Source organism: Setaria italica, chromosome IV, assembly GCF_000263155.2.
Source record: "Setaria italica strain Yugu1 chromosome IV, Setaria_italica_v2.0, whole genome shotgun sequence".
Lineage (NCBI taxonomy): Eukaryota > Viridiplantae > Streptophyta > Magnoliopsida > Poales > Poaceae > Setaria > Setaria italica.
Window position 1 is genome coordinate 38,758,152 of NC_028453.1, and position 25,805 is coordinate 38,783,956.

Here is a 25,805-nt window from a genome sequence, read left to right on the forward strand (position 1 = left end):
AAGAATCTTTGCTACTCGGTATGATTTTCACCTGCAACAAATACACCTGCCGTGAATCAGTATGATTTTCATGCAGGGATTAACTCAGTACGTGGTTTAAGGCAAATCCACCCAACTTTGTGCTTACCACTCCTGGATTGTCACACCTGGGTTTGCAATATTTACAGCAAGTTGGCAAACATCAATTTCAAGATGGCAACACCATGATTACAAAATAGCAGAGCAAAGCTTGACTGATGACAGCATTGACACATACCAACACTAAACCAGAAATGGGCTGGTTAGACCACAAAAAAGTTTACCGCAAATGGTTGGTGGGCCTTTTTGGGAACTGACCGACCTCTCTTGCTTCCCGTCAGGGTTAAAAAAGAAGCAAATTCGGGTGATGGGGAGTTCAGGTATGGACAAATTTCAGAAAATATACCAAAAGAGATGGGAAAAGAAGTTGGAGAAATGAAGAAGGGCTCCTGCACAGCACCCCATTATTAACCTCCTGCGAGACCAAAAGCAAGACAGCCAACCAACCGGCCAGGATGGAGCACACCAAGAAAGGGAGTAGCATATAGTTGCCGGGCACCAATGATTTGCAAGAAGAGGGATAGGATTTCGGCAGCTGTTAGCTAGGTCTCAGAGAGAGAGAGAGAGAGAGAGAGAGGTTGCCAGATTGGGTCTTGGATAGGAGTCGAGACTCGAGAGAGTGGAGACCGGTGGAGTGAGAGAGGATTGGCCGCTTCCAGATTCTGAATCTCCTACAATCCGTGCTCCTACCTTCGCGGTGTTTCAGGTGAGGCTAAGGTTTCAAAGATCCTTCATTTTTATCTGCATTCCATCGCCTCCTTGGCATCAGTCAGGCTGTGTAGGAGTACGGTTTTTGCTAAATTTAACAGTTTCTTTTGTGCTGGCCTTAATGCTTTTGAAGCGCAAATACACCCCGTTCTTGATTTGCCTTTCTTCCATCTTTGGTTGATGCGCTTCACTATGCCCTTTGTCAAATTCTCCGTTCTTTTATCACCTCTGAGCTCACTCTTTGATTCCCCTTCGAAGGAACGGATTTGAGCTTCTTTCGGGGATTTGTCTCGGTGTCGTGTGTAATTTCCTGGGATTGTTCCAAATTCCAACAACTGTATGCCAAGTTTTCTCCCCTTGACCTTCTGATGCTGAACCTGGACACAGTATGGGCATTACATGCTTCGCTGCCGCCTGCCGGTCAGACAGGGCGTCATTTGCTCGCCTAGCTGGAAGGAAAAATTTTCGGAAAGTGCGTGGAATCTCGTATCCGGTCTTTTCAATGCTATTATGTTCCTTTGTTGGTTTTGTCGACATTGAGAAACATTTGGTTACTTGGTTCGCAGATTCTGACCGTCGTTATGCATCATTTTTGGAGTTTGTCTTTTTTTCAGAACGAAATAGTTTCCATAAACTGTGTGGATCTCGTACCAAGCTTTTTCTAGTGGATGTGCTTCTTTGCGTCTATATGTCAAAAGAAATCTACTGTTAGGTCCACGTGTTTTCTTGCAAGTACTGTTAGCACTTGGAAGTTATCATTTGTTGTCGAAATACTGGAATATAGAAATGAATTCTATGTATTCATAAACAAGTTTCATCTGTTTGTAATTTTCTTAATATTATTGTTTATATTATGAACTATATGCTTATTTAAGCATTGAATTTGTCGCACAGCAATCTCCTTACAATCAACAATTTTTCATGTACAGGCCTGTAGCCTATCAAGTCATTAATCAGCAGAAGCAAAATGAGCACCCAGAGTGTTGCTACTGGGGAGCAAATTATTGCTCCCAACGAAACAGTACATGCCTGCACATCCACACAAACTTCAGTCCTTCAGCTGTTTGATTCTAAATCGGACCACCGGCTCTTGATAGATGACACTTTGTCATCCACGAGCCAATCATCAAGCATCAAGACTGAGTTGATCCGGTCGTCGAGCTTGTCAAGGAGCCTATCAGTTAACCTTCAGAAAAGAAGTCCTGAAACTGATCCAGAAAGCCCTCTGTCTCACATCTCACATCCCAAATTTTCTGACCCCATATTGTCAAACTCGTCGACGTTCTGCACAAGCTTGTTTTCATCATCTTCAAAGAACACGGATCCATGCCGGCAAATGGGCACTTTACCTTTCTTGCCTCACCCTCCTAAGTGTGAGCAGCAGGTGTCAGCTGGGCAGTCATCGAGCTCCTCTCTTCTCTTTGCTGGTGATACTGGCAATGCTTTAGATGAAGCTGAACACTCAGATGATCTGAAAGATTTCCTTAATCTTTCTGGAGATGCTTCTGATGGCAGCTTCCATGGAGAAACCAATGCCCTGGCTTTTGATGAACAGATGGAATTTCAGTTTCTGTCTGAGCAGCTAGGAATTGCCATCACTGACAACGAGGAGAGTCCTCATTTAGATGTAAGTGAACAGAGTCCCTTACTGAAACAGTGTTGCAGCACTCCAGAGCCTCTGTCTCAGTTTCTAGATTTTTTTCTAGTACTATTTCTCTGACGCAATGATTTTAGGACATATACGGCACACCACCACAACTGTCATCACTTCCAGTATCATCTTGCTCCAACCAGAGTATACAGAATCTAGGATCACCAGTTAAAGTCCAGCTTAGCTCATCTCGGTCATCTTCTGTCTCTGCAACAACTAACAAGTCAAGATTGAGGTGGACACTAGAGCTTCATGAGCGTTTTGTGGAGGCTGTGAACAAGCTTGAAGGACCTGAAAGTAAGTTGATCATTTTGCTTTATCTCCCATATGGTTTCAAGTTGTCAATATTTACTCTCCCACATGTTTCGAGTTCTGTATTTCACAGACCATCCTTGATGAATGGTTCACTTTCATATCTCTACAGAAGCAACTCCTAAGGGTGTGCTGAAACTAATGAAGGTAGAAGGCCTAACCATTTATCATGTGAAGAGTCATCTGCAGGTACAAGTCTACGCTTCTATTCACTAAAAATAAACTATCCCTTCTATGTTTTTGTTTTAACTTACATTTTCCCCTACACTTGTCATGTAGAAGTATCGGCTTGCGAAATATCTTCCTGAGACTAAAGAAGGTAAGCTAAAATTACCTGTAGTTGGTGCTCAATGCATACTTCTTTATAATAGCAGTTCTTTTCTGGAAAACAAATGTCATCCTAAATGCTTACTATGTGTAGACGAGAAGGCTTCCTCGGAGGATAAGAAAGCACAATCGGGTAGCAGCAGCAGTGATTCAAGCAAAACGAAGTGAGTCCTCTATTGCTTAAGCAGGGGGAAATGCATATAAGCATCACGAGCTTAGAATCTTACATGGTTTTCCTTACATGTTCATTAGGAATTTACAAGTGGCAGAAGCCCTAAGGATGCAAATGGAGGTTCAAAAACAGCTTCATGAACAATTAGAGGTGGGTATCAGATCATCCAGAGTGGAGGGTATGTTATCACGCGGCACGAGTACTACTGTTAGATCATATGCTTGATTAACTAAGTTTATCCAAATTCATACTAGGAATTAGTCATATTTCAGTTTTAGATTACCATGGATATATTGGTCACTTGTATTCTGTTCTTCAGCCTGATATCACTATCCTTGAATTGGCCAACCTATGCACATCAGCTAATACATAAAAGAACTAATTGTCTATTGCGAGCTTTGACCATGATAATTAAAATTTAATAATCAGAATCGAATATATTGCAGGTACTCTGTACTTCCAAGTATGCATATCCCATTGTCATGTGATATCTGAAACAGTCAGGAAGCATGTAGTACACTAGCAGAAACTCGATTACCAGATATTTCCAACACTGAAAATTTGAATTTCACCATCAGGTGCAAAGGCAGTTGCAGCTCCGGATAGAGGAACATGCAAGATACTTGCAGAAAATACTGGAAGAGCAACAGAAGGCTGGCAACTTGTCGCTAAAAGCACCTACCAAAGCACAGGCAGTCTCACCTGAATCGACAGCGTCAAAGGAGAGAAGCGAAACCGAGGCAGGCACCAGTTCGCCGCGTCCATCCAAGAACAGAAATCTGGATGCCCACTCAGAATGCAAGTCACCTGCTGTTAGCAAGAGAACAGAGTTTCAGGTTGATCCTGAGAGTGAGGTCCCCTGTTCATAGCCGTTCGGCCGAGGCCAATACATTCTGAATGTTTGGTCCCCGTTCCTTTTTCTTTCAGGAGCTATTTGCTACAACTTGTAACTTGTACAACCGTAGCATGTCTAGTTGCCTGTTGATATGTTGGTATGAATTACCACAGTCCGCTGCTCAGATCGCCACGGCCATCACCCGGCAAGCACAGCTTTGGATTGAAGCTGGTGCTACACTTATGGCAGTCCTAGGATGACCGGCTGCAGCCGACGGAGCGCGACCACCTTAGCTCCATGCTAGTACCCCTACCCTTTCCTTAGTTGTGTTTGGTTTGCGCAATGTAGCATCTAATATGTAAAACATCTGTGTGCGTACGGCTCGGGAAGACCTGTGTTGTAATAACTTGTCCATTTCTCTTCTTTTCATACGCAGCTCTCCGTATCCTCGAAAAAGATATGTTGGTACGAATTGTGGAATGATATTTGTTACGGACTTCAAACCTTAGCCATTGACCCATTGTATCATAATATAGCTCGACTTTGGAATGGAAAATGGAAGTTAATGTAACTAGTAAACTTGGGAAGTGATGAGTGCTTGGGGTGGGATGTAACTAGTAAACTAGTAAATCATAATATTTGCTTGGGGTGACAACTATGGGTTCAGTATTCCAAGCTCCAATTGAGGAAGAAGGGATGATGGAATGGTGGCTGCAACTTAGACATGGCCACAACTCCCTCAAGCAGAAAGGCATCGACTTCACATTCATGCTGATCACCTGGAGTATATGGAAGGAGAGAAACAGCCGGACCTTTGACAGTGCTCCTGGAAGATATGAAATGCACATGGTTGAAGCAGTTCTAAGCGAAGGACAGCTATAGATACAAATCGGGGCAAAATTCATGGCTGCTATCGGATGGCTCCTGGTCGCATCAGTTGGAACGGTGAGGGGAAGTAATCCTCCTTAGCCTCCGTCTGCGCGCCCCAAATCAGTTGTTTTAGTTTGCCGTATAGTCAATTCGAATGTATAGGGGCTGTTTGGTTTCGCTGTCACATCGAATATTTAAATACTAATTAGGAATATTAAATACTGGTTAATTACAAAACCAGTTGCATAAATGAAGGCTAATTCGCGAGACGAATCTATTAAACCTAATTAGTCCATGATTTGACCATGTGATGCTACAGTAAATATGTGCTAATCATGTATTAATTAGGCTTAATAGATTTATCTCACGAATTAGCCATGATTTATACAATTAGTTTTATAATTAGTTCAGTGTTAGTTCTTCTAATTGGTATCCAAACATCCGATGTAATCCGAACTAAAAAGTAGTTCATGGATCCAAACACCCCCTAAAATGATTCTCGTGCGGAAACCTACGAGGCTCACGTTAAGATCATGGTGCCCAGAGCGTGTTTGGTTCTCGGCCGGTGTTGGCCGAGCCAAAATTTGGCGTGCCCTCGAATTTTGGCCACTTTGCTTGCAGGCCAAACTTTGGTCGGCCAAGCAAAGGGCAGCTGCCATCTACAGTCACAGGCAAAGCGGGTGATTCTGCGGGCGAGCAAAATGTTAACCCCGATTTGGTCGGGCTGAAAAACTCCCCATAGGTGATGTGTCAGCCTGCATTGCATGCATGTGTATTAAAATTTTTAGATTATCAATCTTCAAATGCTAATATCCACTACACGCTATATCCAATTCGAATTTTGTTTTCACCATTATACTCCTTTGTAATTTTATCTACAAAATAAGATCACACATAACTATATTTTAATGAAGAAAAAAATAATAATATGTGGACCCTACATGTCATACTCACATTGTTTAGTATTTTTGGCAAATGTTTTAGGATTGGCCACCATCCAAACATGCCCAATATGACCAAAATTTTGTCATGCCCTGATTTGGCTATGGCCAAATTTTAGCTTGGCTAACTAGGGTCACAATCCAAACATGCCAATTCCTGGTCTTCGGCATAGGATCCAATAAGTCTTTTTTTATTATTATTTCTTCTGCTAAAAGGGAAGCCCACTAAGCGGGATATTCCTGTGCGAGGATGATGGCACCGATTAGCTATTCCAGCAGATTGGCTAAAGGAGAAAACGCAAAAAGAAACGAGCAGAGGAACGACCACATGACGCAAAATATGCTGGTAGCTGAAACAAGTGCGTGCAGGGGGAGTGAGGCCACGGAGGGAGATGAATTGTTGGTTGGAGAAGGAGAAAGAATGTGAAATTCTAAAGTCATTGTACTTGTCAATTGTCATAATTATGATAGCGAAGCACGTAACCCTTATATCTAACTGGAAGATAAATTCAATGAAGTATTATAATTCGCAACCGCTACATTTTGATGATAAATTTATATGGAACGTCCAAAAAAATTATATACATGACTGGATTTTTTTTTTGTTTATATATGTCCATATATGCGCTTTTCATCAAGAAAAAAAGGGTTTTACTTGGCATTCAACACCATTAGAGTGTTTAGACTTTCTTTTAGAACATACAACGTGTTTTAAAGATAGTTTATCAGCCATTGAACAATATTTTTCTCTCACAACAAAATCAGCCGTTTCAACTTTTCAGCTGGCTTATAAGTCCAGCTAAACAGCCAAATTGGTAAAATGTTGTAACCACTATGCAACATAAAAAAGATAAATACCAACTCCGTGAATTTTATTAAGCACTCACATAAGCACTTATTGGACGCCGAGAAAATAGGGTCAAACAAAAATTTTGCTCAGCATTTAGTCCTACTAGGGTATGGACTTTTTTTTTGTGCATATATTCAACGTTTTCCCACCACGGCCTCATCCACGAGGAGTGCACGACATGCCAGTCAACAGTCAACACTGGTCCTACGTTGACAATGCGGCGACCCCACTCCGCCTGGCCGTCCGATCTCGTTTGCACGGTGGATCGGCGCCCGAGGTCCACGACGAGGATTAAAAGCCCCTCTGGAAACCTAGGAGAGGAGGGACCCCCAGGATTTCGAAGTCCACGAGACCACGACGCCGTCGCCGCCTGTCCTCTGTCGTTCCCCCTCTTCCTGTCGGCGCGGAAATTTCCCGGGCCCCGCCCCCCCCCCCCCCCCCCCCCCCCCCGCCGGCCTCGGCGCCGCTCCTGAGCGGATCATTGGAGCGGAGATCCATCATCGGGTGGTGGACTTGGTATCTTCGCTTTCTGGAAAGGTAGTTGCTTCCTCGGTATGCTCGCGTGGATTCCATTTCCGTCGCATTGTTGCCTGCCAGGTGCTAATCTTTCTCCCCTCTGCTCAGTGAACTGCCGATTTGTCTCGGCGTGGTGGCCTCTTGAGTTTTGACTGATCCGTGGGGTCGATTGGGTTTTCTTCTGTTGGTAAGGAAACCCTAGCTTGAGCAACCGAATTTTCTAAGCGGGGCTTTTGTTTTTAGTGGATGTTTCAACTTTCAACTGTGAGAAATCGAATCCATTTCTTTCATCTCTCAGTACTGGTAGTCGCGGGTTCATTTGCTGCGCGGCATGCTGATCCAGTCCAGCCAACCATGCATCCATGGTCTGAGTCGGCCCTTCTAATCCAACGCGTGAGAGATGTCCAGTCCTTGGATCTCAGTCAATCCCATAGTGATGGTGGGCCCAGACTTTCTGTATGCAAGGTTTAGGGCTTTAGGCGTCAAAGGAGTGGACATGGTTAAATTCTTACACAGCCATGGGAATGGAGGCTGGCTAAAGTGATAGGATAGGGAACCTTGGACGCGGGAAAATCTTTGCCACCTTGTGACAACTTGAACAAATTTTAGTTGTTCGTTCCCGCCTCCACATGGCGGGTATTAAAACTTAAAAGCCAAAACCTCCGCACTTCACCACCGGGGATTCATGAGGGACCATGTGTGTACAAAAGAGAGCTCCTTTTGTCCCATGTAGTTTATTTAGTTAAGGAGTTCAGAGTGTAATGGTATGTTGAGCCAATCAGAGCATGGTCACATGGCTCAGTTTCTTAATTTAAAGCATAATGGTGGCTTTTTAAAAGCTGTTGTGCCAATTAGAGCACGGTTGGCTCAGTGTCTTAGTTTTAAGAACATGCAGACAAGGAAGTGTTTCCTTTAGATCCATGTGCATGTTTACAAAGAGCATGGACGTGTCAAGCACATGACTATCTACAGTGAATAACGTTTCTATTTTATTCGTTGTTTGCCCCTCAAGATCTGAATATGCTAAATGCAGATAGCAGCCTAATTTGCATTGATCTACAGTATTCAGCCTTATGGACCTTTGAGCAGGAACTAGACAACTAGTATATTTGAGCGTTGTTAGGTTGTTGCCATGTATTTCAACATTCTTTTGTGCTTTTCCTTTTTAAAACTTCTGCAGATTAATTTATGCTGTTCTGACTTTCCGATGGGTATGCACCACAATTGTACTACATCTCGTTTTGCGGTTGCCGGATGGCCAACGATAGAAGTCAAAACCCTTAGTAAATAAATTCAACTCTCTGAATTGGAAGTTTATTCTCAATGACAATTGGCTTATTCGTGAAACAAATCAAAATATTATTCCCAGTGAAAATTGGCTTATTCATGAAATGAATCAAATATCGGCCCACGACAGCCCATTAGGAGATTGCTCCCGCACCCATGCCTTAAACGATTCCCGTGCACATGCGGAGACTTGCTCCCGCACTTTAGGAGATAAGACTCCCCTTCAAGACACGTGCATGGTTACTAGTATATGTAATGCTAGTGTTCTGTTTCCTACTTGTAAGATTTCATTTACATTTCCTCATATGATCCTGAGCTTTGTTCATTTTTTTTTTCCTATCTGATTCTATATCTTAGTGTTTAGATTCCAGTTTTGCCCTTTTGGACTGGCTATTATAATTATGAGTTAGAGTCAAAATATCTAGAAGACGGAAGAGGTCTGTAATTAGTCCGTTAAAACAATTATTTAATGTGCATCGATTCTCTTAGTTTTGCATTGTTTTGTCCATCATTTATGTTCCGTCAAACATCATCTGGACAAGCATGGGGTTCAGAACATTGATCATTATTGCAGAAATAAAAGAAATGCCACATTTGTAGTTTGTATCCCAAGTTTTAAAGTAATGCATGGATATGGGGTATAGCTACCAGTATGGTCAGATGACAGTTTTCAGTGCTACCAAATTGTCTGGATGTCACTTAATTTGCTAGCAATTTCATACTGGACCGTGATTTTCAAATTTCAAATCCTTGGAGCTTCAAGGTTGTAGGATCAAATCAACGCATAGACAACTGTATCCATGTATGTAATCCAGATATATACTCCATCATAATAGCATGGTGAAAAAGACAAATGGTTGAACTCCCCTGTCACCATTACTGTACTTCACTGTATTGATGCCCAAAGATTCGTAGCTCTGGTAACTATAGCTTGTTATTTGAAAATGGAATAATGCAACACAAATAGTTATTCCTTTATTTCTAAAAAAATCATTTGCTTTTATGGTGGGAAGGAAGTACCTTCATTCTGTTAGATTAATTTATCTTAACAGCCTGTCTTTACTTCTTTTCAGGAATGTGCATCAATGAGTTTATTTGGAAAACTGACATATCCTGAGCTTCCTATGAATATGATAAGGAATCTGTCCCCACCAGATCAAGTGTGACAGCCACTTTTGCAGCTAGCTGCCTTAAGTACATACTACAAAGGAGAAGGGGCTTTGTCTTTGTGAACCGCTTGTATCTTCAGTTCACACATAATTTGAACACAATTTGATGCAACCCATGGCAACCAGAAGGACAAATGTTAATGGTGTTTATTTGGCTGAAAGTTCTTCTAGGCAGGAACTCTGTGTTGTGAATAGGCAAGCAGAACTATCATCATCATCATCCGGCCAGAAAACCAACGCATGCAGCCGCTCTGAGGACAAGCCTGTGTCACAAAGGCAGGAACCTGAACCCTCCATGGGAGCAAGTGATAACATTGATTCTCTGGTAGCAAATTCAATAGGCAGGCTCATCTTTGAGGCTGGACTTGAGCCTGGTTTTGTTCACTTGCCGTCTTTTAATGGGGTGATTGATTTGCTCACCCGTGGGGTTCGGATCGCAATGCCTTCTTATGAATATATTCTTCAGGTGCAAATAAAGGAAGTTCAACAGCGTGACAGGGCTTTGAGGCAACACTGGGAAAAAAGTGGCTGCAGTGTGATATTGGATAGCTGGAAAAGCCGATGTGGGAAAAGGTTTGTCAGTGTTTTTGTGCATTGCAGAGAAGGCATGCTGTTTCTCAGATCCATGGACACCTCTACAATATTTGATGATGTTGATGAGCTTGCCACAATGGTGTGTCATGTGATTGAAGATATTGGTGTTCGCAACATCGTTCAGGTTATCATAAATGATGTATCGCCACATATGCAAGCTGCAGAACATGCTGTGTTAAAGAGATATGAGCAGTCATTCATATTCACGGTATGTGCCGATCATTGCATCGATCTTCTTCTTGAGAATATAGCAGCACTTGATAACGTGAAAGATGTCCTAACGAAGGCAAAGGAAATCACTAGGTTTTTGTATGGCCATGCACTGCCAATGGAACTGAAAAGGCTGTATATTGGGGATGCCGAGATCATAAGTAATTCTAACCTGAAATGTGTGGCTATGTTTGACACTCTAGAAAAGCTTGTGTCTTGGAGGGAAAATCTGGTGGAGATGTTTAACTCTGCAGACTGGGTTTCCTCTGATCTGGCTTCTACTAATCTGTCCATGGGTATATGTGAGGTAGTACAGATGGAAAATGCATTCTGGAGTGCTGCTGCCCACGTTTTGAAGGTCACAGGCCCACTTATCAGAGTTTTGTACAAACTGGAAGATGACAAGTGTCCAGTGAGTGTCCTGTATGATGCCATGGATAACGCAAAGGAAGAGATAAAACAGAATCTTGGTGATGAGCATGACAGTTACTGGCAGATGATTGATCATATTTGGGATGATTACTTGCATTCCCCAGTCCATGCTGCTGGTTATTTTCTCAATCCAGCTATCTTTTACACCGTTCGATTCCGCAACGACGCTGAAATTAGCAGTGGCATCACAACCTGCATCCTCCGAGCAGCCAAGAGTCATTACGACGCATTGCTCGTGGCTGAACAAATGGATGTTTATCTGAGGAAGTCGGGGCAGTTTGATTCTGATCCAGCCATTGAGGAAGCTGTGGGTACACCTCAAGGTAAAGTAAAAGGCTAGTCTTCATTTGCTGTGTGAACCCTTTAATCTAAATATCAAATAGTCACTCTTATCTCTAGTTTTAAGTTAATTACATCGTTACCATTGTTTATTTGGAATCGCAGATCTCTGGTGGGTGAAGCACGGGACTGGCACGCCGGCGCTGCAGTCATTTGCGGGTCTGATCCTAGGTCAGACGTGCTACGGCGTGTCCAGGTACAACCTCGACAGGAGCTTGTCGGAGAGGCTGCACACCGAGAAGATGGCCTACACCGAGCGGGAGAGATTCCGCAGCATGGAGTACGTCTACTACAACCTCCGCCTCGCGAGCTCGGTGCCCCGCGTCGCCGGCCCTCCTGCCGCCCAGCATGGCAAGCTCACTACCCAGCTGGGCGACTGGGTCTCAGCATAGCAGCACACCCATGCGGCCATGACTGCTTGCTGCTGGTTTGTGGTTGACGCGGCGACCCTCCTGCCGCCCAGCATGGCAAGCTCACTACCCAGCTGGGCGACTGGGTCTCAGCATAGCAGCACACCCATGCGGCCATGCCTGCTTGCTGCTGGTTGTGGTTGACGTCGAAACTGGCTCGGGCCGGTCTGGTGTGACTTTGGGCCGGTGGTTCTTGTATTTGTGTATGTAGTTCTGTACACTACGGGCCGGCCCATGAAAGAAACCGGAAGCCTGGTGACTTGTGTTTGTTATACTCGCATTCTTCTTTTTCCGGCCGGATGATTAATTTTTCCATGAATGAAATGATTTTGCTGGCTGACTAATCGACGTGGTTGTTCTCTCGAGGCTTACCTCCAACTCCCAACTTTGACACTATGCAAAAAGAAGATCCTCATCACATCAAACTTGCAGGACATACATGAAGTACTAAATGTAGATGAAATTAAAAACTAATTGCATAGTTTTGTTATACTTTGCGAGACGAATCTTTTGAGCCTAATTAGTCAATATTTAGATAATAATTTATAAATACAAACGAAATGCTACAGTATACTACAGTGCTAGCACAGTAATTTTGCACCTCCCAAATTAGCCAACTAAGGCCCGAGTTGCTTGCTTCCTGGACGGCACGGGGCCACGGCCACGCCTGCTTTCAATGTGTCCTCCTGCGGGTCGCAGCGTCGCTGTGTCGCCTGCGTCTCGTCGGAACGAATTGAATTGGCCACGGCCAGAGCCTGCACCCGTGCAGAGTGGAGTTGCTCCGGGCACTGTGGCAGACTGGCAGCGGTCGCATTTGCTGCGCCCCAACCACCCATGGCAGCTTGTGCTTCCATTGTCTGATGCGGTGGACATTGCTCCTGGCTGATTACTTTTTTCTAATCAGTTTTTTCAAGTTTGAACTCGGCTGTGGATCTGTGACGGGCTCCTTGAAGCTGATCCGATCCTCGGGCTCCGTAACCGTAATGCCCGGCTGGGGTGAGTGGTATAGGACGGCGTGCAAGGGCGGCAGGGAAGAAGGCTGGCGAGCACTAGCGGCAGCGGTTGCAGTAAACAACAAGGAAAGCCGTGGTAGTAAAAGAAAGAAAGAAGAAAGCGTAGCAAGGCAACAAGCGGCACGGGACAAGGGAGGCGTCTCGGGTCCGGTGGGATCCCAGCCTTTTGCCTCTCGCTCCGGTGAGCTCGGGCTGCTGGATGGATTCTTGCGGTCAGGCGCCGGCACGGGCGCATAGGCCCGCGGATCGCGCCGCCATGCCGCTCGCACCCCCCGTCGGTCCGAGCAGCTGCAGATGGTTCGGTTGGGTGCTGCCTCGCCTCGCATGCGCACTCCGTCTTGTCGCGCTCGCACCGCGCCACCACCACCACCACCGCCACCGCCACCTCGAGTCGCGAGTTGGGCGCCACCCACTCCACGCCACCGGCCACGCGGCCTAGGCACGTAGCTGCGCCTGCGTGGCCACCCGCCCGCCCGCCGGCGGGGCCAATAGGCGACCGTGCATTTCAAAATTTGAAGACCAGGGCACCAGTCGGTCAAACTCGTATTCGGAGGAAGAGCTCCCGTTCTCCCCTCCCCCGTTTAAGTCTCCTGCTGCCACCGCTGCCGCCTCGCCTCTCCTCCTCTCTCCCACCGGAAGCGCGGCCCCGGCTGCCTCAACACCTCTCGCCGTCTCCCTCCGGGAGGAGCGGAGCGAATCGCCGAGGCGGCGGAGGAGGGAGAGGGGGAAGCCGCAGTCGGACTCGGACCGACGACCATGCCGCTGCCGCTGGCCAAGGCGAGGAGGGGGTTCTCGCCCCAGCCGCCGGCCCGCCCATCCTCTTCTTCCTCCTCCTCGTCGTGCAGGCTGCAGCTGGAGCAGGATGTGAGTCCCCTTCGTCGTACCCCCGCCCCACTCTATCTGCAGTCTGCGGGCGCCCGCCGGGCATTCGTTCTCGCTCGCGCCTGACCTGTGAACCCCGCGCGCAGGTGAAGGAGCTGCAGAGGGCGCTGCGGGAGGAGACGGCGCTGCACGCCGTCCTCGAGGGCGCGCTCGAGCGCGCCGCCGTCACCCTCGCCGACATGGCATACCTCCCCACCAACGTACGCTGCGCGGCGCGGCTGTTGATTTCCCGATTCCCCACCGTGGTGAATGGGCGCTGCTGGGTTCGCCGCTCACGCTAGATGTCTCCTCTCTCTATCTTTGCAGGCGCAGGAGCTGCTCTCCAACATCTGCATCCTGGAGACCGCCGTCACGAAGCTGGAGGAGGAGATGGTGTCCCTGCATTTCCAGCTCATCCAGGAGAGGAACGAGAGGAGGCTCGTCGAGTACCGACTCAAGCAGATGCCGCCGTCAGCTTGCTCCTGCTACTCTGGGAAACTCGGACCGGATGTACGAATTTCTTTCCTCATTTGTAATTCTTGCTTAATTACAAGATTCTTTTAGGATTACAGATATAGTAGAATAACATACGTGCAATATGGTTCTAGAATAGTCACGCCAAATAGCTTCACCTCCCATTCTCATCTCAATGCATCATTTCCTGACTAAACTAAGGAACTCTGCAATTCAGATAGACTTCTGTGATTGTCTTCTTGGTCTAGCGCATATAACTGTGTAAATTCATTTTGCTACCAGGATACCACGGGCGAAAAATGTAGTCAAGGGGAGAAGGTTTATGCTCGTGCTGTCTTGCACGAGCAAGTTATGAAATTACAGAGGCAGATCTCTGTTAAAAGCTTAGTGAATCCTAATCAGCTTTCGGAGGACATCGTCCGCTGCATGAGGAACATCTTTATTTCCCTATCAGATTCCTGCAGAGACTCCTCAAGGAATTCCTCCATGGAGAATCAGTGGTCTATTCCATCTCCCAGCGGGAATTATTCAATTTCTGCGTTCTGGTCTCTATCGGAACCGTCTTCCATATCTTCTTGGGTACAGAGCCCTCAAGTTGATTTGAACTACAACAATAATTTATTAGCTTCGGAGACCGTTTTTGACCCCTACAAAGCTCGTGAGAAGCTTAGCTGGGCTGACATAGGTAGCTACAGTGCAGCGGCTGAAGTTTCATGGATGTCAGTTGGGAAAAAACAACTTGAATATGCTGCCGAGTCACTATGCAAATTCAGGTAAAGTGTCAAATAATTTTTTTTTGTAATACCCGCACTTTACTATTTTGTTATTAATTGAAACAATGACAACTGGTGTACCTAATCATGATATAATTTGCTGTCTTTAGCTCAGCGGTTCAGTACATTGTCTCTTTAGTACTTCATTGCCTTTTATTTCAATGCCATTAAAGATGAGCACCTGTTTTTTCATTCAGGGATCATGGTATTTGGGTTAATCCAACAGTACTAATGATTGCCTATTAGAGTGCAGGTTATTCATTGAGCAGCTGGCAGAAATAAACCCTGTTCACCTCAATGAGGATGCAAGGTTGGCATTTTGGATCAACCTATACAACGCGTTGATGATGCACGTAAGTGATCATGCATACTCTAATTCTAATGGTAGTTGAATGTGGTAGAATACGCATTTTTTTTCCTTAACGGGTGGGAGAACATTTCGTTCTAAACATTAGTGACATTTTTTTCATCTATTCACAGGCTTATCTTGCTTATGGTGTTCCACGGAGTGACATGAAACTTTTTTCATTGATGCAAAAGGTTTGCTAAAAAAATTAATTATTGTACATTAGCTTTGTTCGTATGTTAGTTGGTAATTCAAGTAAATAGCATGCCAGCAATTCAAAATTTCCATATTTCTAACACTTATTGTCTAATATACTTTCCTTTCTGGAGAATCATATCGCTGTACTTGTTTTCCCTTTAGGCCGCATATACAATTGGGGGGCACTCATTCAGTGCTGCATTTATTGAATATGTGATTCTGAAGATGAAACCACCAAGTCATAGGCCACAGATGGTATGTCATTTACTCAAACCTTGCTGGGCATTTAGCTGGCAGAGCTGCCTATTTTAATTACCTTCTGTTATTCAACACAACCTGTTAATAGTTAATTTCTGTCTTTTGTTCAAGGCCCTGCTTCTTGCCCTTCAGAAGATGAAGGTACCTGAGGAGCAGAAAAAATTCTGCATTGAGGCACCTGAGCCACTTTTGACGTTTGCTCTCAGCTGTGGAATGTATTCTTCTCCTGCAGTAAGCCTCAGATCATTCCTTAGTTGGCTTCCTTCATCTGTCACAGAGCACCTTTTTTTTAATTACCAAGTAGTAGTTACTAAGATGGAAAGGCCTTCATGATTATTTCTAGTGCAAAGATTTTATGGTTGACTTAGGACTAATTATCGCTGTAGGTGAAGATATACACAGCAAACAATGTGAGGGAAGAACTTCAAGATGCACAGCGTGATTTCATTAGGGCATCAGTAGGAGTGAGTCGTAAAGGGAAGCTTCTGGTCCCTAAGATGCTGCACTGTTTTGCCCGTGGTTTTGTTGACGACAACAGCTTCCCTATTTGGATATCGCATATCTTACCTCAGCAGCAAGCTACATTTGTTGATCACTGCGTGTCTCAAAGGCGGCAAAGTCTCCTGGGCAACCGTACTTTCGGCATCATTCCATTTGATTCTCGGTTTCGCTACCTGTTCCTACCAGATACGGGATTGATAAATTAACTTCCATCAATATTCAGATTCTTCCTTTCCCAGATAACCTAATTGGTAAACTATACTGCTGGTTAGTGTTTTTTTCCCTATCATGGATTCAGGTGCAACGTAAAGCTTATTTGGTTGTTTTTTTTTTCTGATGTATTTGCATGTTTTCTAACAGCCAACAGGCAACAGCGGAACATAAACTACCCAAATCTTCTGTTCCAAGCCCTGGCAGAGAGTTGAAACAAGAGGATTATCTTGAGAAGCAAGCTCATACTAAGGGATTATGGTAGTCTCAACTTTGAGAACGCACAGCAACTGGATTGAGTTTTGTAACTTTGGAAGTAAGATGTATATTATTGGAATGTATTAATAGTTTCATCCGCCTCAAGCCCTCAACATCCTGTCGAGTTTCCTGAAAGATCTGTACATATCTCCTACTTCCAAATAAAAATTGGGTTCATCATGGTTTTTGTTTACTCATTATATCTGTTTATCATGGATCTGACAGCATGTACGTCCACACGCATTGGGCACAAAGACCCTGTTCTCATGTATGAGCTTGAATGTAAAATTAGACAAAAAAAAAACCAGCTGCAACTTGGTTACCTTACTTTGATGCCTCTAAAACGCAGCATTTAGAGGCCTGGCATAAGTACTCGATCCCTAATTCCCTCCATCCAGCCTGCAGCCATGACATATACTTCCTCCGTCTCAAATTATAGGTTGTTTTGATTTTTTTTAATTCATAGACTTTGTTATGCATTTAGATATATTCTATATCTAGGTGTATAGTAATATAGCAAAGCCAAAACGACTTATAATTTGGAACGGAGAGAGTATCGTAGTAGCTTCTTCGTACTAATCTAATATTACTAATTTAATGTTGCCCACTTGCCCTATCCATCCTGCCCATCCTTGATACGATTACAGATATCCGAGCACTCTACCAGGCTAACGAAACGCCAAACTGATCAGAGTACATCTCATTTTGGTCAGAAAGTATATTTGAAAGAACAGGGAGCTGCAGTTACCAGTACTGTAACGCGTCCTTGAACACCACGAGTGGCCACCGCGAAAGAAACGACAATCGAGGGACCGAGAGATCCCACGCAGTGGCTATAGTCACTGCAACTTATTAGAATGATCAAGAAAACAGCTGAATGAATCATCAGGAACTGCCCGCAAAATTTTTTAGAAGAAAAAGAAATAGTCCCGACTTTAGGAAAAACCGAACGAGTGCATGGTTCCAAAAAAATGGAAACCGGTCTGACCTGCAACTAAAGTCTAAAACACTACTACAAACAACTGGGAAAAACAAAACAGTTCATTTACATATATTGACTTTTTTTTCCGAGAATACGCAGGAGAGCTGCGTATCTTTGTATTAAAAGAAAGCGTTTACATATATTGACACCTCTGCCGGTTCATCAGCAATAGCATCTCCAGCAGAACCGTTGTTTGTCTCTGCATCAGTAGGACCTTGAGCTTCGACAGCAGCTTTAGTTGCAGTAGAATCATCGTCTGAATCAACAGTTCCCTCTTCCAGGTAATTTTTTTTTGAACGTCCTGTCGTAAATCTTGTTGCAACTTACCTTATTTAGCTTTGAGAAAATAAATTGTATGCTGTGCTTTAAGTTTACATTCACATATCCGTAGTGCAGTCAGCATGCATTTTAGCCCTCTATTTACATAATGCGATTTTTGTCGCATATGCAAAAAAAAAATGTTGTGCCAAATGAAGAGCATACAAGCAAATAACTTGTAACCACTCATTGAGGCTTTCATCTAATCCATTTCCCACACTTACGTTGATTACTTTGTCGTCTACATAGTAGAGTCCAAAGAATCAGGCGTCAAATTGGAACCATTCATGGCCACAAAACGGAGTTATCGTAACGTCACCACTGTCTGGCTACTTGGGTAGGTTCTATCTGGTTACTTGATGATGCCTGTTATTTTCAGAAAGATTGAGACAAAGGATGGTAGGCCATCATTGGAAGAGAATATCCAGAACCACTGGAACGTGTCAGTCCTAAACCTGACAGCCAACGTGAAGAAGATTTGCTGTCAGAAGAGATGGACGAGGAGCTCTTCTCCGCCTGCCTTGCCAAGCACAAGGAAGACGGAGAGAGGCAGGCGTCGCTGTCAGAGATTGTCAATGTGCTGAACAGAACAGCACCTTGTTAGTTTAGTTTTTAGGGTAGAAGTATGCATGCTGTAAGCTGTAACTATTTGTGTAGGGATCTCTCCATCTCTCTGGTATGATAAAGGTGCCTGTTTTCATGCATCCGTGCTTGTTTTATGAGCAGCGTTATTCAGCTTCGTTCCGCTCTCCTCTTGCTGCTTCCCGTCTAGCAAGTGATATCAAATACGGATACGAATTAGTCAAGTTTCGAGTTTTATGGAGTTTACCATATTGTAGTCAAAATAAATAAAGGTAGTGTTGAATGTTGCCCCCAAAATTTTTGTAAAAGTAGGCATTTACAGTTACAGTTAGCTCATGAAACGAGCAGAGGAGAAAGTTATTTTACAAAAAAAAAAAAAGGGGAAGAACGGTCTGACAAACTTTGAGGAAAAGGAAAAGGGGAAGAAATGGTCCAGGTTTCCAGCAAACTTGATCGAGAAGAAGGAAAAAGACCGGCAGGAAAAGTGTCAAAATGCGTGCTACTATCAGTTTTGAAAGTGCAGGGATGTCTTTTGAAACTGCACCTGTCATGTTGGTTTTTGTCGTCCACTTGTGTCTTTCATCTTTTGCATGCTACTCTGTACGTACATGGCTTGCCTTCTGAGTGCGTGCCGCTTGCGTTGACTGCCGGCGAAGGCGGCCAGCACCGGGAAAAACCCTGTGCAGTCATGAGGCTCTGTCCTCCTGCAACTGAAGCACCGGTTTGCATTGGTGTAGTTCTTCTGGATATTACTTTGGGCAGGGCGATAGAAGAAAATAATAATATTCCGAGTAGGACACTAGGACTGCATGGTCGATGAGCTGTTTTTTTACTCTCTGTTAAGGTATTTTCACAATATTTCTTTTACATAACTCTTCTTGGTGAGAAACTTTGATTTCAGGTCAGCAACCTGATCATCACAACAGTGATCACAACTGTAACATACTCAAGCCTTTCTGAGTGAGATTATAAATGAGCAAAACTTCCTTAAAACAAAAAAATAAATTAAAATGTCTACTTGGTATATCATGTTGTACATAGTTTTGTGTATTACTCATGCTCTTATGCATTTCACCATAAATCTTTTGAAACCTGTAGCAACACACGTGCACGGAGCTAGTCACATTAAGATTTATAAAACTTCCTTTATTGGTGTTGGGCAAGGCAAGCCTTCTAATAATGGTGAAAGCTTTTGCGTTCATAACTCCACTTGGCCGGATGAATTTGAAGAGCTTACGTGATGGAATTCGAATGTAGAAGAACATGCGCAGAATATTTAACAAACTGAATCGGGTACGACCGGAAGATAAAAAAAATTGGTTTCCTTGCATTCCAAATCGTATGTCGTTTTTCTATATATGGACAGGTGCATAGCAAAATCTATGTATCTAGAAAAGCAAAAACAATCTACAATTTAGGACGGAGGGAGTAGATAACAAATTTTGATATGCACGTAATTTACAGGTTCACCGTATATTTGAACCACGAGAAAAAGATGCCTATAGTGCTAGCTTGACATAAGCAGTCTCATAAAGATCATTGATCTCAAGCTGCACCATGGAGTCAGAAAAATCCATTTTCACTTTTTCAGCATGTACACCAGGAATTCAGAACCTCAGTTGCCCCATATAGGGTTCCTCGCTTCATCTATGTCAATGACCAGCAGGTGCTCTGGTTTTGAACCATTTGGTCCCTCTTTGTATAGTGTGGGCAAATACGCATGGTATGCCGGTAGGTAGCGTGATACAAAATCCATAACCTGCAATAATCGCCAGTGATTATATTTTTTGTGGAGAACACGTCAGGGTAATGAAAGAAATCAGGAGGGGACACTCTCCTCCGTTGCCATCAAAAAAGAAAGAAAGAAAGAAAGAAAGAAAACACGTCAGGAATTTAATTGCTGGATACATGCGAGTCTAGATGAGATGGGCTTTAATTTCAAATGAATGACATAAGAATGATTTGATGAAGAAACTACATCACTCAACCAGTCAGTCAGTCAGTTTTACTTCCCCTACCATCCGTGAATAGCTGTGTCAGAGAACGTACCTCCTCATCGGACATTCCAGGTTTTCCATCTGCTCTCATGGCTACCTCTGCCTGCACAAATCCAAGTACGGACTTCAGAAATTGCAATCCATAGTTTGTCATGAATTCTGCAAGACTGCTTGTCAGATAAATCAAGTAATGACCTGCAGCCGCCACTGGAATACAGAATTGGGTTCTCTTATTTTTATAACGATCCATGACTGGATGAACCTGTCCCAAGCATCATAGTATGCTTCTAGGTTCTTGTTAACCACCTCGAGCTGATGATGACAACATTAGTGTCACAGTATAACTACAGTGGAAGTAAGGAAAGAAAACAAAATCAGGTAACAAAATAATCTCACAAGATCACCTGAGGATCCACTGCTTTCACAACTTCATTTGGAAGAGGTTTAAATCCAAGCATCCATCCTTCAAAGAGAATAACCTAGGGCAGCAAAGACATACAATAAATTAAGAATCGAGATTTCTCAAAGCTCCTCAGCTAAATATGAGATTACCTCTAAGGGCCCTTCAACCTCCGGCCACACTGAAGGATCAGCCCGATCACCTCTTCCCCCAAAAGCAGACTGCATGGACATGTGACATGTATCATGCAGATGATCAGCTATAAACATCAGCGCGGGAAGAAGGTTAACTGCAACCTTTTACCTTGTTATACCGTGGAACCTTCATCTTCATACCTAAATGTTGCGAAAACAATTGTCAGTTCACATAAAAGTTCTTTGCTAGAAAATAACTTTGCTCAAAAAAGCATAAAAGTTCAGTGCTCAGTTCATCATGCCTTTCCAAAAAAATTATTGTCAAGAAGAAACAGAAATAGTTTGCAGACGGCTCAAATACATGTTTTGAACTAGTACCTTCCTTAGTTAGTTTCGTAAGTGACTCAAGTGTTTCAACTGAGAATTGGAGATCGTGGCTCCCAGCATTTCCACGGAGCTGGAAAGTTTTGGTCAGTTACTCTCAGTTCATCATGTCTTGCAATGTTCAAAGTAAAGCACAGCCTAGCAGCCTGCTGAAGTGAAGGAGTTTGTACCTCTAAAAGAGCATTTCCAGGATTTCTATCCCTCAGTTCATTCTGGACATGAAAAATCTTAAGGGTCAGCTATTTAACTATTCAGACACTATTTCTGAATATAGGATTGATAATTTTTCCACATTTAGTTGAAGCTTCACACCTGTTCTTTTGCTGTCAAATAGAAGTCATCTATAGACAACACGGTGGATTTCCTGAGTCACACAAAAGTTTAGCCTTATATTTCATTCAGACAGGTTAGGAGGCGTGTTATGTTCAGTTTTGATAAGGAGATCTTACCTACCAGCAACCTGGAAAAGGTAATTAAGTGCAAAGACAAGAGTTGTCTTTCCACTTCCTTGAGGAGCGCTGACCCCGATCTGCATTACATAAAGATGACTAGTTATCAATTACGAACTGATGAAACTGTAAGCAGTTCATTCTTGTAACCTCAGAATCAGATTCAATCCCCATCTTGGCTGAAATATCTCCTTTAATAATTTTCTCGATCCAATAAGGCTGCCTCATGGACAGCATATGCTTTTTTTATATTTTACTAAGCATCCACTATGTGTGTGGTGGACGCATAATTCAGAAGAACTTGTTCTCTTCTGCATAGCTGGAGGGACATTGCATGATGAGAGCTTTGGATTCTATCCACACTAGAAGACAGAGTTCCGTGACAGATACGATCGGGTTTATATGTGAGATGACGGATCTAGTGGCCTGGTGAAGTGGATTGCCTAGTTCTACTTGGCATGCAAACAAATAGCACCTAATAAGCAAATGTTGATGCCCGCAAATTAAAAGGAAATGCTGATGCGTGCTTACCACCAATGGTGGGATTTCGTCGCCCTCGTTGTATTTGGCCCTGTGCTCGATGACCTGGTCCTCGCACCAGAGGAAGACGGGGATGTAGAAGTGGTATATCCTGGCCTTCTCGGCCTCCGACAGCTGGAGCTCGTTGAGGCGGAACAGGCGCGCGACCTGGCCTCCGCAGCGCAGCCACCGGTCGATGGACTCGGCGATCTTCTCCTTGGTGTAGCCGATCCTGTCCACCAGCGGGCCGCTGCAGATGAAGTCGTACAGGTCCTGCACGGACGTGACGAGCGCCGGGGACGACGACGGGGTGATGCGTGGCGGCGCCGCCAGCGACCGCCCGGGGCTGTGATCCGGGCATGGAAGGAACGCTGGTGCAAAGAGACCGAGAAATTCGCATCAATAAATTAACAAGTGCTCAATAATCTTATCCTACTGAAATCACCACAGCCCACGAGCGACATTATCCTACTGAATTCCTTACTCGGGTTACCATCCATGCTGTCGTCCTTTCAAGTTCCAAGAACCAGCGAAATCGATGGCCTAGCAACAAGAAGAAACCCCCCCAAACCAAATCGATCTGGCATGGACTAGCTAAAAAACCGGAGGAGAGAAGATCAAGGCGCGCAAGAATTTTATTTATATGCCCGTCGAGCATCGCTCCACTGGGGAAGAGATAAGAAAGAAAATGGTTGCTGAAGTCCTACGCAGGCAAATGCTGGCATGCGAGACGGAACGATCGCGCCAACACCGTCCTAGCGTCCTCATCCGTTGCGCAAGCGTAGGAAAAGGCCGTTCTAGAAGCAGTAAACGACAGCCAGCACGCTACCGCAGCACTAAAGAATCGAAGCCGATCAGAAAGAGGAGGACACACTGTTTGGGCAGTGCGCACAAGCTTTCCCTCTAACGCACGTAACTGGTAGCGGGGGGATGAGTTGGGCCAACCTTTTCTCGATGGAGCGGCGGCGGCGGTCACTGCGAGGGAGCAGGAGGCGGCCGCCGCCGGCCTGCGGTGGTGGTGCGGCCTGGCGACGAAGAGCGGGGCTGCCGGGGAGGAGGAGGACGCGGCCGCCGAGGGCGGCGGCGGGGCGGCGTGTAGCGGCGCCATCCTCTCTCTCTCTCTCACACACACCCACTATGTGTGTCTCTTCCTCTCGCGCCCGCGAGCAATCGAGGAGTCGCGCCAAGCACTAGGAGACGTGGGGTTTGGAGGGGGCGGAGGGGATTATTCAGGATTGGGCGCGGGGCGTGGGCAGCCTCTCGATGAAGCTCCTGCGCCGCGCCGCGCGGCCGATCGCTTTCGCCGTTCCCGCGTCCCTCAGCAAACGTGGGTGGCTGATGCCTGATGAGATGAGACCAGAGTCAGAAACGTAAACTTGCCATCCACATCCATCAGCAACATCGTCCCTGCCCAACGCCAACGGCCTTCCTCCCAAGTCCCGCCATGGCCGGTGGCGTCCTCACCCAGCGTGCCCTGCTCCATTGCCATCTCTGAGCTGGCCTATTGTCAGCGGTCTTACCACTAAAATTACATAGCACGACGTGTCATTGCCATCTCTTTCTTTTCTTTCTTTTTTGAATGAACATTGCCATCTCTTTCGAAGTACCAAGTATGTATCTTGAAAAGTATATCCATGGACCTTGGAATTGAGAAAGCACAACCCAGCTTTTTCAAAAAACAACAAGAAGAAAAAAACACAACCCACCTTTTTCCAAAATAAAACCAGAAGAAGAAAAGGCACAGCCCACCTTTTTCAAAAGAAAACAAGAAGAAAAAGCGCAACCAACCTTTTTTTTACAAAAAAAAGGAGAAAAAGCACAACACACTGGATCGCGGTCAGTATCATTGGAACTCAAATGTACTGCCTTTATATGTACATCATCGGAGTGTCTTAATAGTTTCCTCTGCATCGATATCTTGTCGGGTTTCATGAAAATTCTGTACGTGTCTCCTACTCCTTTTGTTCCAAAATGTAGGTTGTTTTGACTTTTCTAGGTGCATAGTTTTTGTTATGCACTTAGATATAGTATATGTTTAGATGCATAATAATATCTATGAATCTAGAAAAGCCAAAACGACCTACAATTTGGAACGGAGGGAGTATTTCCCATGTTCCAAATAAAAATGAAGTTTCTCATGGCCTGTTTACCCATTATATCCGTTTCTATTACCATGGTTGCAAAAAACATGTATATTCACATGCAATGGATGCATAAACCAGAATGTAAAATAAAAAAATCCCAATCCATGAGATCGAGTTGTATTTAATCTCTGTGCCTCGTATTGCACTGGGACCTATCAATCAAGATTACTACACTGCAATAATCCTGCCGTAGTTCCATTGCTGCGTCCGTGCGTTATCTGAATTGCTGCACATATAGTCCTCAGATAGAAGAACTTGTTTCAGTAGTAACTTGGAGATTTACATGTATGTAGCTCTGTCACGGACGGCTCATGGTCCATCCTTCCCGTCCTGGATCCGGTTGCAGATGTCCGAGCACTCTATCAGGCTGACGAACAACAAACTGATCAGAGTTCAACTCAATTTGTTCAGAAGTGTAGTAGTACCTCTGAAAGGACGGGGAGGTGCAGTTGTTTGTTACCAGTACTGCCGGGTCCGGAACCCGTCCTTGAACACCACGAGTGGCCTGCGCACGGCGAACACAAAATGCTGGGAATTCAGGCGTGAATGGATGATTGATCAGCATAATAGCTGAATGAATTGGTCGAGGATTCAGGAACCGTCCGTCGTTGCAGTTTGGGAGCCGAGCAGTGGTTGGTTGGTTTAATTTTACCTCCGGACGTTGAGGGGGCCCTCTCCGGGCGCGCCGCCGCCGCCGCGGATGCAGGTGCCGACGCACTTGGTGGTGCACTGCAGCGCCTTGGCCGACTTGGGGTGCTTGATCCGCTCCGCCTTCCCGTCGCCCCCTGCCCGGCCAGCTCGATTAAAAAGATCAGGACGCTCGCGTCAGTGACCCTGTGACAGAGCATGATGCTAGGTGGAAGCTATGTTCTGCGCGCACCGGAGAGCGTGGGCGGGATGTTGGAGAAGGTGTCAGGCTGCGGCGCCGGCGTGGAGAGGATGGCCGCGAGCGCCACCGCCACCACGGCCTGCGCCGCCGCAGTCATCCCCCAGGCGGCGCCCCCCAGGCGACGGCAGAATAGCGCTGTGGTGGCCTCGCGGAATCCAGGTAGAGCTGTGGCCGCCGGTCAGCCACTCGGCCTCGCTGCCGTTGCGATACACCTGCGCGACGTGGCTGCGAGCCTGCGACTGAGAGGAAGATACGATGGGCCCACCTCCGCCGTTCTTTTTCTGGAGAGAGGAAGATACGATGGGCCTACTTCTTCTTGTGCTAGGCCGTCTCTGAAGACCAGCCCAGTCCATATTCTGCAACGCAGGCCGAGGCCCAAGAATAGAGACTCCATCACTGCATCGGCCCGCTCCC

The 25,805-nt window shown here is 45.1% G+C and overlaps 5 protein-coding genes across 14 annotated transcripts; 3 read left to right on the forward strand and 2 right to left on the reverse strand.

The window, feature by feature from the left end:
• The first annotated feature begins 412 nt into the window (after positions 1 to 412).
• Positions 413 to 4,591, forward strand: LOC101786720 (protein PHOSPHATE STARVATION RESPONSE 3). Of its 2 annotated transcripts, none has more exons than XM_022825991.1 (8): positions 413 to 784; positions 1,716 to 2,413; positions 2,521 to 2,734; positions 2,862 to 2,938; positions 3,029 to 3,068; positions 3,171 to 3,240; positions 3,329 to 3,398; positions 3,695 to 3,836. In XM_022825991.1, the coding sequence occupies exons 2-8, from the start codon at positions 1,754 to 1,756 to the stop codon at positions 3,734 to 3,736; spliced, it is 1,173 nt and encodes a 390-aa protein (XP_022681726.1). In that variant the 5' UTR covers positions 413 to 784; positions 1,716 to 1,753; the 3' UTR covers positions 3,737 to 3,836. The 2 variants fall into 2 exon arrangements, with proteins under 2 accessions (XP_022681726.1, XP_004966348.1); XM_004966291.4 differs by having other exon boundaries at positions 416 to 784; positions 3,827 to 4,591.
• A 2,603-nt stretch (positions 4,592 to 7,194) lies between these two features.
• Positions 7,195 to 12,045, forward strand: LOC101752579. 2 transcript variants are annotated; one of them, XM_014805006.2, is made up of 4 exons: positions 7,195 to 7,281; positions 7,369 to 7,447; positions 9,621 to 11,275; positions 11,397 to 12,045. In XM_014805006.2, exons 3-4 carry the CDS (start codon positions 9,823 to 9,825, stop codon positions 11,681 to 11,683), a joined length of 1,740 nt encoding a protein of 579 aa, XP_014660492.1. In that variant the 5' UTR covers positions 7,195 to 7,281; positions 7,369 to 7,447; positions 9,621 to 9,822; the 3' UTR covers positions 11,684 to 12,045. The 2 variants fall into 2 exon arrangements, with proteins under 2 accessions (XP_014660492.1, XP_004966349.1); XM_004966292.4 differs by lacking the exon at positions 7,369 to 7,447.
• An 880-nt stretch (positions 12,046 to 12,925) lies between these two features.
• Positions 12,926 to 16,793, forward strand: LOC101752994. Of its 2 annotated transcripts, none has more exons than XM_004966293.3 (10): positions 12,926 to 13,578; positions 13,683 to 13,796; positions 13,903 to 14,085; positions 14,332 to 14,822; positions 15,076 to 15,175; positions 15,303 to 15,362; positions 15,529 to 15,621; positions 15,736 to 15,855; positions 16,011 to 16,376; positions 16,486 to 16,793. In XM_004966293.3, exons 1-9 carry the CDS (start codon positions 13,471 to 13,473, stop codon positions 16,329 to 16,331), a joined length of 1,590 nt encoding a protein of 529 aa, XP_004966350.1. In that variant the 5' UTR covers positions 12,926 to 13,470; the 3' UTR covers positions 16,332 to 16,376; positions 16,486 to 16,793. The 2 variants fall into 2 exon arrangements, 1 of the variants encoding a protein (XP_004966350.1); XR_215110.3 differs by having other exon boundaries at positions 12,938 to 13,578; positions 16,011 to 16,392.
• Positions 16,794 to 19,782: 2,989 nt separating this feature from the next.
• On the reverse strand, positions 19,783 to 23,662 carry LOC101754874 (D-glycerate 3-kinase, chloroplastic). 2 transcript variants are annotated; one of them, XM_004966298.3, is made up of 12 exons: positions 23,304 to 23,662; positions 22,371 to 22,729; positions 21,840 to 21,919; positions 21,703 to 21,754; positions 21,561 to 21,602; positions 21,385 to 21,463; positions 21,176 to 21,207; positions 21,025 to 21,093; positions 20,877 to 20,951; positions 20,668 to 20,784; positions 20,525 to 20,575; positions 19,783 to 20,234 (listed from the first exon to the last, which is right to left on the reverse strand). In XM_004966298.3, the coding sequence occupies exons 1-12, from the start codon at positions 23,464 to 23,466 to the stop codon at positions 20,091 to 20,093; spliced, it is 1,263 nt and encodes a 420-aa protein (XP_004966355.1). In that variant the 5' UTR covers positions 23,467 to 23,662; the 3' UTR covers positions 19,783 to 20,090. The 2 variants fall into 2 exon arrangements, with proteins under 2 accessions (XP_004966355.1, XP_004966356.1); XM_004966299.2 differs by lacking the exon at positions 23,304 to 23,662 and adding an exon at positions 22,843 to 22,873.
• Positions 23,663 to 24,484: 822 nt separating this feature from the next.
• Positions 24,485 to 25,627, reverse strand: LOC101753934. Of its 6 annotated transcripts, none has more exons than XM_004966296.4 (4): positions 25,383 to 25,627; positions 25,155 to 25,287; positions 24,963 to 25,007; positions 24,485 to 24,869 (listed from the first exon to the last, which is right to left on the reverse strand). In XM_004966296.4, the coding sequence occupies exons 1-4, from the start codon at positions 25,486 to 25,488 to the stop codon at positions 24,812 to 24,814; spliced, it is 342 nt and encodes a 113-aa protein (XP_004966353.1). In that variant the 5' UTR covers positions 25,489 to 25,627; the 3' UTR covers positions 24,485 to 24,811. The 6 variants fall into 6 exon arrangements, with proteins under 6 accessions (XP_004966353.1, XP_012701022.1, XP_022681606.1 ...); XM_012845568.3 differs by having other exon boundaries at positions 24,485 to 24,884; XM_022825871.1 differs by having other exon boundaries at positions 25,155 to 25,299.
• Positions 25,628 to 25,805: the final 178 nt, after the last annotated feature.

Excerpts from the sequence above, each read along its gene's own strand:
- LOC101752579 (XM_014805006.2), top strand. The coding sequence starts at position 9,823 with ATGCAACCCATGGCAACCAGAAGGACAAATGTTAATGGTGTTTATTTG. Across the intron at positions 11,276-11,396 it reads AGCTGTGGGTACACCTCAAG|ATCTCTGGTGGGTGAAGCAC; the intron begins GTAAAGTAAAAG and ends TTGGAATCGCAG.
- LOC101754874 (XM_004966298.3), bottom strand. The coding sequence starts at position 23,466 with ATGGCGCCGCTACACGCCGCCCCGCCGCCGCCCTCGGCGGCCGCGTCC. Across the intron at positions 20,952-21,024 it reads AGGTTGAAGGGCCCTTAGAG|GTTATTCTCTTTGAAGGATG; the intron begins GTAATCTCATAT and ends TTGCTGCCCTAG. Across the intron at positions 20,785-20,876 it reads TGAAAGCAGTGGATCCTCAG|CTCGAGGTGGTTAACAAGAA; the intron begins GTGATCTTGTGA and ends TGTCATCATCAG.
- LOC101752994 (XM_004966293.3), top strand. The coding sequence starts at position 13,471 with ATGCCGCTGCCGCTGGCCAAGGCGAGGAGGGGGTTCTCGCCCCAGCCG. Across the intron at positions 13,579-13,682 it reads GGCTGCAGCTGGAGCAGGAT|GTGAAGGAGCTGCAGAGGGC; the intron begins GTGAGTCCCCTT and ends CCCCGCGCGCAG. Across the intron at positions 14,823-15,075 it reads GAGTCACTATGCAAATTCAG|GTTATTCATTGAGCAGCTGG; the intron begins GTAAAGTGTCAA and ends ATTAGAGTGCAG.
- LOC101753934 (XM_022825870.1), bottom strand. The coding sequence starts at position 25,488 with ATGACTGCGGCGGCGCAGGCCGTGGTGGCGGTGGCGCTCGCGGCCATC. Across the intron at positions 25,300-25,382 it reads CATCCCGCCCACGCTCTCCG|CTGGCCGGGCAGGGGGCGAC; the intron begins GTGCGCGCAGAA and ends TTTTTAATCGAG. Across the intron at positions 25,008-25,154 it reads GGCCCCCTCAACGTCCGGAG|GCCACTCGTGGTGTTCAAGG; the intron begins GTAAAATTAAAC and ends CGCCGTGCGCAG.
- LOC101786720 (XM_004966291.4), top strand. The coding sequence starts at position 1,754 with ATGAGCACCCAGAGTGTTGCTACTGGGGAGCAAATTATTGCTCCCAAC. Across the intron at positions 2,414-2,520 it reads AGGAGAGTCCTCATTTAGAT|GACATATACGGCACACCACC; the intron begins GTAAGTGAACAG and ends CAATGATTTTAG. Across the intron at positions 3,069-3,170 it reads TCTTCCTGAGACTAAAGAAG|ACGAGAAGGCTTCCTCGGAG; the intron begins GTAAGCTAAAAT and ends TACTATGTGTAG.